Source organism: Phyllobates terribilis, unplaced genomic scaffold (assembly GCF_046119375.1).
Source record: "Phyllobates terribilis strain yellow unplaced genomic scaffold, ASM4611937v1 Scaffold_3__8_contigs__length_932513732, whole genome shotgun sequence".
Taxonomy (NCBI): Eukaryota; Metazoa; Chordata; class Amphibia; order Anura; family Dendrobatidae; genus Phyllobates; species Phyllobates terribilis.
The window spans coordinates 200,626,472-200,635,121 of NW_027362763.1; the positions used below are offsets into that span (position 1 = coordinate 200,626,472).

The 8,650-nt window shown below is 38.6% G+C and overlaps 1 protein-coding gene across 2 annotated transcripts in view; it reads right to left on the reverse strand.

The window, feature by feature from the left end:
* Positions 1-8,388, reverse strand: part of LOC141259044 (claudin-10-like) — a 110,665-nt gene extending 102,277 nt beyond the window's left edge. The window contains exons 1-2 of one of the 2 annotated variants that reach the window (XM_073674465.1): positions 8,244-8,381; positions 7,524-7,769 (exon numbers count right to left, since the gene is read on the reverse strand). In XM_073674465.1, the coding sequence (XP_073530566.1) occupies positions 7,524-7,743 (220 nt within the window). In that variant the 5' untranslated portion in view covers positions 7,744-7,769; positions 8,244-8,381. Of the gene's footprint in view, positions 1-7,523; positions 7,770-8,243 lie in introns of both variants that reach the window. The other variant, XM_073674467.1, reaches the window with a different exon arrangement.
* Positions 8,389-8,650: the final 262 nt, after the last annotated feature.

An 8,650-nucleotide genomic window follows, 5' to 3' on the forward strand; every position in this document is an offset into this window, starting at 1 on the left:
GCTGTGCTGCATCACCAGTAGGCCGCCCTTGACATTCATTTAGTTGTTCCAAAGTTCCAGGTAAACGCTCGGTAACCGTAACAGGTGGGTGCACTACTAGGTAAATTATAGTACTGTAGTCAACATTTCCGAGCCTACTGAGTGACACAGCACAGTGGTCCTGGTCAGTCCTGAATGGGTTTGTGTGATTTAACTTGTTTTATTTTGTCGGTTCAACAGTAAAAGTTAATTTGGTAAGTTTGGTGTTAGCTGCTTTCCTTGTCCACAGTTTTGCTGTATCCTGGGAAGCCCACCCCAAGCACATGGTCTACAAAACAGCAAGACTGGGCCAAGAAATATCTGAAGACATTTTTCAAAGCACTGATGAGATGAGAATGACTTGACGGACCTGATGGATGGACCCGTGGTTGGATCAGTCATGGGCACACACCTCCACTTCGGCAGAGACACCAGCGAGGTGTAGGTAGGGTACAGTTATGGGTTGGTATTATTAAAGATGAGCTAATTGGAACTTTTCAGGTTAAAGATGGACATAAAATCAACTCCCAAACCTACAGCCAGTATTTAGAAGACACTTTGTTCAAGCAGTGATACAGGAAAAAGTCTGCATCTTTCAAGAAAACCAGGATATTTATACAGGACAATGCTCCATCACTGCATCGTAGTCTCCACTGCTCAGCTGCTAGCAAAGGCATTAAAGATGAAAGAATAATGATGTGGCCCCTTCCTCACCTGACTTAACCCTATAGAGAACTTCTGGGCCCTTCTTAAATGGAAGATTTACGGTGAAGGAGAACAGTCACCTCTCTGATCAGTATCTGAGAGGCTGTGGTTGGTGCTGCCCAAAAAACTGATTGTCAACAGATTATGAAATTGGCAGACTCCATGGATGGAACTTATGGCTATTATTAATAAAAAGGGCTGCTATATTGGTCATTGATATTTTTTTTCAATGTCAGTATTTTTGTACATTTTGAGTTGTTTGGTTATTATTCTCACTATCACAGATGAAAGGAAACAATTGGGAACGGAACATTTTAGTTTTTCATTTAGTTGTATAATAATTCTGCACATTGATATTCTCCTAAGAAAGACAAAAACCTCACTGTTACTTTCTTAAATATTCCAATTTCAGGTTTATTAACCCTATGGATTGACCGACAGCACTGTAGTTGTTGAATAATAAAATAAATTAGAGTGGCTCAGTCGTTAACACTGTTGCCTTGCAGTGTTGGGGTCCTACGTTCTGTTTCATTCTAACAGGCATAAAAGGGATAAACGTGTCCCTGCTGATCATTTCAGGTCCCAGTACTCTAACCCCCACTGATCAATAAGTTATCACCTATCCTGTGGATTGGGCAAACGTAATGGTTTAGTGGTTAGCACTATAGCCTTACAGTCCACGATTAAAATCCCACTAAAGACAACACCTGTAAGGAGTCTATGTGGGTTTTCTCTGGTTCTCCGGTTTCCATCCCTACTGATAGGGAATTTAGATTGTGAGCCCCAGTACAAAGACCTTTCTACTGATCTTTTTACTGTGAGGCCTGAGACGGGGACAAGGGGGCATCTTCTACGTCTGGAGGAAAGAAGGTTTAATCATAATCACAGACGGGGATTCTTTACTGTAAGAGCAGTGAGACTATGGAACTCTCTGCCGCATGATGTTGTAATGAGTGGTTCACTACTAAAATGTAAGAAGGGCATGGATGCCTTTCTTGAAAAGTATAATATTACAGGTTATATATACTAGATTCCTTGATAGGGCGTTGATCCAGAGAACTAGTCTGATTGCCGTATGGAGTCAGGATGGAATTTTTCCCCCAATGTGGGGCTTCGTGTTTGCCACATGGTTTTTTTGCCTTCCTCTGGATCAACATGTTAGGCTATGGGTTGAACTAGATGGACTTAGTCTTCCTTCAACCTTAAAAAACTATGTTACTATGTAATAGGACAGTGATAATGATGTCTGTAAAGCGCTGTGGAATTAATGGCGTTATGTAAGTGAGTAAATTAAATAATCATCAAAAATACAAATTGCCTAAAAATTGTGCACACAGTGGGCATCTTTTGGCAACAATCTACTGCATTATATGCTATGGCTGTTTTGTGTATATGTAAGATAGAAAACAATGGGATACCTAACACAACAACTAATTATCATTTGCTGTATGTGTTGTTTTTTTTGTTTTTTTAAATAACAGGATAGTTAATAAAGTAAAGTACTGTAAAAGGGCATACAATAACGTATTTTTAGTAGATAAGGTAGATGATGGATGATTGGATAGAGTGAGTATATTTGGCAGCACTGAGGCTCAGTGGTTAGCACTGTTGCTTTGCAGCACTTGTGTTGACAGTTCAAATCCCACCAAGAAAAACATCTGCAAGGATTTGTAGGTTCTCCCATTGTCTCCTCCGGGTTCTTTGGTTTCCTCTCACCCTCCAAAGACATACTGATAAACAATTTAGATTGTGGGGAAAGTGATGGAAAAGTGCTGTGGAAATTAATGATACTATATAAGAAAGTTAAATTAAATACACCCTTATCGTGAATGTATAGTATGCATTTGTCTGTAATAATGTATAGTACCTTTACCAATTTAAATCGAATGTTTCCATTTATCACCATCTAGTGGTCATTACTAATAATGCAACTTTTTCATTTTGCATCTTTGGAGGAAATGTACAGCTATATGATAATTAGGGGATTTGATCTTGATATTTAATGATTTTAAGTTAATTGCTAGGAAAAAAAATATGTGCTCAGCATGGACATCATAAATCTAAAAGTTCTCTCTACTTTTGCCAACAGGAACAGATTACACAAGGTTTGTTTGTAATATGTTATCATAAAGACGCAAAGGTCTTCATAAGAGCTGTAGACACAGAAAAGTTTAGTTAAAAGTATTAGTAAGTTACTTTATATTTTAAATGCATTGGAGCAATGATCTGTATACACCTAGGCCTCCAATGATGACAAGGGGCATCCTCTACGTCTAGAGGAAAGAAGGTTTCATCATAGCCACACAAGGTGATTCTTTACTGTAAGAGCAGTGAGACTATGGAGCTCTCTGCCGCATGATGTTGTAATGAGTGATTCACTACAAAAATACAAGCAGGGCCTGGATGCTTTTCTTGAAAAATATAATATTAAAGGTTATGTGCACTAGATTCTGTGATGGGACTAGTCTGATAGTCAGGAAGGAATTTTTCTCATAATATGAAACGATGAATAAATTGTAAGCAAAAGTGCGCATATCTATTAATTCTATATATAAAATGTAAATGTAATATTCATTTGTTTCACCTTTAGTGCTGAATGAACAGACTCTAAGCTTTAGGGGCCAGATATTACTGGAAAGGTGTACTGAAAAACTAAAATATTGAAAACGTCTATTTATAAGGAATGCCCACTTTGGATAATTCACTCTTCTTCAACTTAGCTGCATATATAAATTTCGAACCCTTTCATTATGGGCGGCAATATCATGTGATTGTATTGTGATCATCGGGCCAGCACATGCTCTCCTGTGTAGACAGGGGGTCGCTTTCAGACTTCCTGTGAAGTTACCTATCAGATTCTTCGTGGAAGCATTTTGATATCTTACCTCCCCAACCAGCTCCATCTACTTGCATGTTCCATGCAGATAGATATATAATTTTGCATTATATAATGATATATTGATAAAGTGGTTTGTCGAAACAGTGATTAGCTGCAGTTATAAAACTTTCCCTGACTCATACTAGCTGTTCATATATTTAAGAACTATGTGCAGAATCTCAGAATCTCATGAGTATTCCTAAAGGATACAGCTACCAAACACTGACAGGGAAAAACTTATCACAAGCAGAAGGCAGGTGAGAAAAATATTAAGCTGCATCACATATGATGCACTAAAACTTTGCCGTATATACCAGGAGACAGCAGCTTTGTGTTACTGTTCTATTAATTTGATGACATTAGATAGCAGGAAAAACAATGTGATGAGACTGCCCCCTCTGCAAAGCCAGAGGCATCATGGGAAATGTAGTCTTGGTTAGGAGAACCAAATCAGAGGGTTATACAGAATCAAGATGTCAAAGAACCCAGAAATGGTCCATCAAATAAAAAAAGGTAGGCAAAAGCGATAACTTACCCATACCCAACCCCCTCTATAATTTTTTTTTTGTAATAGCCTATGCAACACGATATAGGCCTATAAAAATGCTGGCATGCTGATTTAAGATTTGTTTTTACTTTCATGCTATTTATTCAAGCAATTCAGCTATCTATATGATATCCCCTGCTGGAATGTTGGCAATTGCAAAAATGACCATTACAACTAAGAAAAAAAGCATTGCTAATGTTCTGCTCACATCTGCAAATGTGAACACATCATAAAGTTAATTTCCACATTTTAAAACTCTTTTAGAGCCAACATTTTATGGTGATTAATTTTATAATATATCTTTCTAGTGGTGGGAGCACTTCTTTTCTAATGCAGAGCTACAAATTTCAGTATAAGAATAAACCTGTAGACATAAAAGAAAAAAACATCACAGTCTCTGAGACCAGACAGGCCTACTTACACATAGCATATGGAACATAACAATGCTCACTCTCATTTAAACAAGTTAGGCTATTGTTTGTTATGTAGACGGTTATTTTATATAAAATATAATAGTGGTATGTTTAAATATGTAAACGTCCTCAAATGATAATTGCAAGACAGAAATGTCTAATTTTGTATATACAGATCCCATACAGACCTATGTGTCTCCATGACAACAGACTACAAACAACCTCTGTGTAGTCAGGTCCTGCAGTCATATGCCATTCTCTTCTCTCTGACCCCCGGTTTTTGCCAACCTACAGAGAGTAGAAAAGGCAGGTGTAAGGTAGTATCAAATTTATTGGCCAGCACAGTGGCTCAGTGGTTAGCACTGTTGCTTTGCAGCGCTGGGGTCCTGGGTTTAAATCCCACCAAGGACAACATTTGCAAGGAGTTTGTATGTTCTCCACATGTTTTTGTGGGTTTCTAGGTTCCCCAGTTTCCTCCCACACTTCAAAGACCGCAGATTGTGAGCCCCACAGCAGTGATAATGTATGTAAAGCGCTGTGGATATATATAGAAGCAATTCATAATACATGAATACATTTCTGTAGGAGTAGACAATAGGGTTTATTTCTAGTGTATAGTCATGGAGTCACATAGGTTTGCATAGGAGCTATATACACCAGCTGAATCTGATAAACTGGCACAGTAATGTATGAGATTATTTTTTTTTCCTATTCATCATTTTTTAGCTTTTATTTTAATGCCATTTATCATATACAACGTATGTCTTCTTTACACTGTGCCGGGTCTACTCTCTTCCCTCTTATAGTTTATATGCTCCCTCTCATGCTCCGTTCACTGTTTAAAAGCCATTTCTATTCATCAGAGGAGAAATTGTGTAACGTAAACTCGCTATTTGTGGATATTTCCACATATTCCAATCCCTCTGAGATAGAAGTAGTAGGAAGTTACAATATATCTGTAACATTAAATGAACTTCTTCTGCCTGCGTTTGACTCCGGCATCTTTAAGATGTGTGAAATTTATTCATAGCTTTTGATAAATATTTTAGTCCCGTTAATAAAACATCTGCTGATAAATATTTCACCTTTATTAGGTGCGAAATTCTAAACAGAACATTAATGATTCCACAGTGAGAGGCAAAACTTTCACAGTTTTAGCAACTTGTTTTTATAAGTTTTCCTTTCTGGAATGATCATTTAAAGGGGCTTTGCACTTTTATATAGGTGGTTGAAAAGTAATTAGAGAGTAGAAAAGGCTTATACTTGTATTTATAGCTATTACTTTTCTTCATTTCTCTTGACTACCTAAGGAAACATTGAAAATGAGTCATCTCGACTGGTTATCCTCCTTGAGAAAATGGCCAGTAAGCATAGTATGTGATGGAACTGAAAATCTGTCAGAGGAACTGTAGTCTGGATGAAAAGGGGGTCATCTCAAAGAGGTGGTCTTTTTTGTAACAAATTGAAGCTAGGTGCTGGAGCTCTGTAGATCAGAGGTCTGCTCTACTTCTATAGCAGAGGGTTGAAAAGAGAGGCAAAGAGAGCGAATAAAAAGGAAGTTGAGAAGGAAGACAAAAGGAGTTTTAGAGGGAAGAAAAGACCAAGAGTAACAAGTTGCCATGCGTCTGGATTCAAACCCTTGATTCCGTGGTCAGTGTCTCTTTCCTCTGAGCCACAGCAGATACACCTTTTCTTTGGGTGTTTTAGTTCTGTTATTTTTGTTTCTGTCGGTTTTGGGTAACAGGTGTTTTTCATTTACTCTGTTTGTCTGCCCTATCACCTTCAGTGTACAGCTTTATACACCTTCCCCTGCTGGTGATAGTCTTTGTTGGATCCATTCACTTTGCTGTAGTTTATGTTGGTTGCAGCTGTTTCGTGTGTGATTCCTTTATTCCTTAGGGAATTGCTAGTCTAGCGATACTAGGACATTCAGGGTAAGCCGCCATCGAGTGGGGGCGCCATTGTGTTATCTTAGGATACCAACCTCAGCGGTCAGGCAGGGACAGACCAGGGTCAGAGGAGGGCTATTCCTTGTCTGAACAAGGACCTGTCAGGTTCAGGTATTTGTCTCCCTGGTTTGTACTCTACCCGTGTGAATGTGCATTAGCAGTCATAACACAAGTATGGAGAGGCCAAGGAAAGAATGAGATAAATAAATATGTGTACAGGAGAAACGACAATGGAATTGAGGAAGGAGAGAGGTAGGGACAGACAGTAAGACAGTAGATGGGGAGTAGAAAGGGTAGAGAGAAGGGAAGTAAAGAGTGATGATGAAAGTACAGAACAAGAGGGAGAGGGACTCAGTGAAAGGTAAAAAAGTGAGGTATAAAAAGAAAGGGAGAAAGAAAAGGAGAAGAAAGAGAGAGCGAGAGAGGGTTAATGAGAGAAAGGGGAATGATAAGTGAAATACAGGGAATAAAAGGGGTAGGGGTAGTTAAGGGAGACAATTAAAGAGAGAAGAAAAGGGGAAAGAAAGAAAGTTAGTGAGAAAAGTAAGGGAGGGAAAGTGCTGGGTGGTAGAAAAAAAGAGAATGAAAGCAGAGAAAGGTATGGGAAAGCAGCGGCAGAGCAAGGAAGTGAAAGTGTGTGTTATATTTGTACATGTATCTATCAATGAGGAGAAGAGGGTCCTGTAACCTCGAGTCCGTGATTCATTATGGCTGCCGTCCCCATAGAGTTCAGTGTGGAGTTGTCTGCTCCTGCATGCAGCCCTGTCAGTTTAAGTCATTAGGAGATACAGAAAGAATTTAGCAAGCAGATATTGGGCCAGCAAAGGGCAATATACTGTATACAAGGTACTTTGAATAAAAGCTGCCATAACTCAGTAATTAGGCGAATCATCATCACCACTCACTTTATAGAGATACAACAGTTCGATGTTTCTGTTGTACATTCTAGAATATGGGACTTACATGGCTCAGATATTACAGCTATAATAAACTTGCCAGCTAATAGTACTTACGTGGTAAACTGAAGAGAGATGAGAACTTCTTGCATTGTACGGAGCCCGTAGAGGTGCCTACACAATGCATCCAGAGCCCTTCAAATATGGACGTTGAGGTAATGATAGTACCGCTGCTACTGGAGGTTCTCCATTTAAGGGACACCGTGGACACGAGGGTACATGTCATCCCCCCCACAGCAAGTAACATAGCACAGACCTGGTAAGGAGTCCTACTCATGATTTAGTTGTGGAAATCCTGGGGTCCTAAACATACATACACCGAGAATCAGCTATCTCATTCTAAATACAATTATTATTATAGAACTATCCCTTATAATATGAAATCAGTAAGTTATTTAACTGTAGGAATAACCTGATAACATAACATGGATGTGAATAGGGCTCTGTGCACATTAATGCTTTTTGGTTTCAGGGTTCCAGCAATGCTTGCTGTCATAAATATGAGAACACCAGTGTAACCTAACAGACCCTCATTTATGTCAATCCCTATTACAGGGGAGTTATAACTTTAATCCAATATATGTAAAAAACCATACACACATTATATGAAATGTCAGCAAAGCTGACCACTAAGACCGTGCAGTGACGGGTGTCAGCAGATTCAAAGGTCTCTCAATAGAATTAATATAGAAAAAATAGCTTTAGTGTATTGGTTGTTTAATGTGAAGAACCTCTAGAGTCTCTATAGTTATCCAGCGCATTAATATTAGGACTCACCTTTTAAATAGCAGTTTTTATATGTGTATTCCACTATGGTTAGAAGGACTTTGCTACTCTCCAACAGCTCCGGGAAATCTGCTGTGGTCACAATTTGTTTTGCCTCAGAAGGCGGCCGGGGGTTAAACATCAGAGACCTCAATGTCAGTTTACTTTACACTCCACATCCTACCTAAATAGCATAGCGCAAACCCTATGTTGCAATGCCAGTCAATAAAACGTCAGGAATATAAATATACCCAAAATGTAAGGGTAAAAAAAATATACCCATACAAATTTACACATATAATTGTGACATGTAGAAATGGGGAGAAGAAATATACAAACGCATTCATAGATGCACAAATTTTAAGGGTTTGCTTGGTATTTCATATTAAAGACCTATTCTTAGGATAGGTCATCAATAT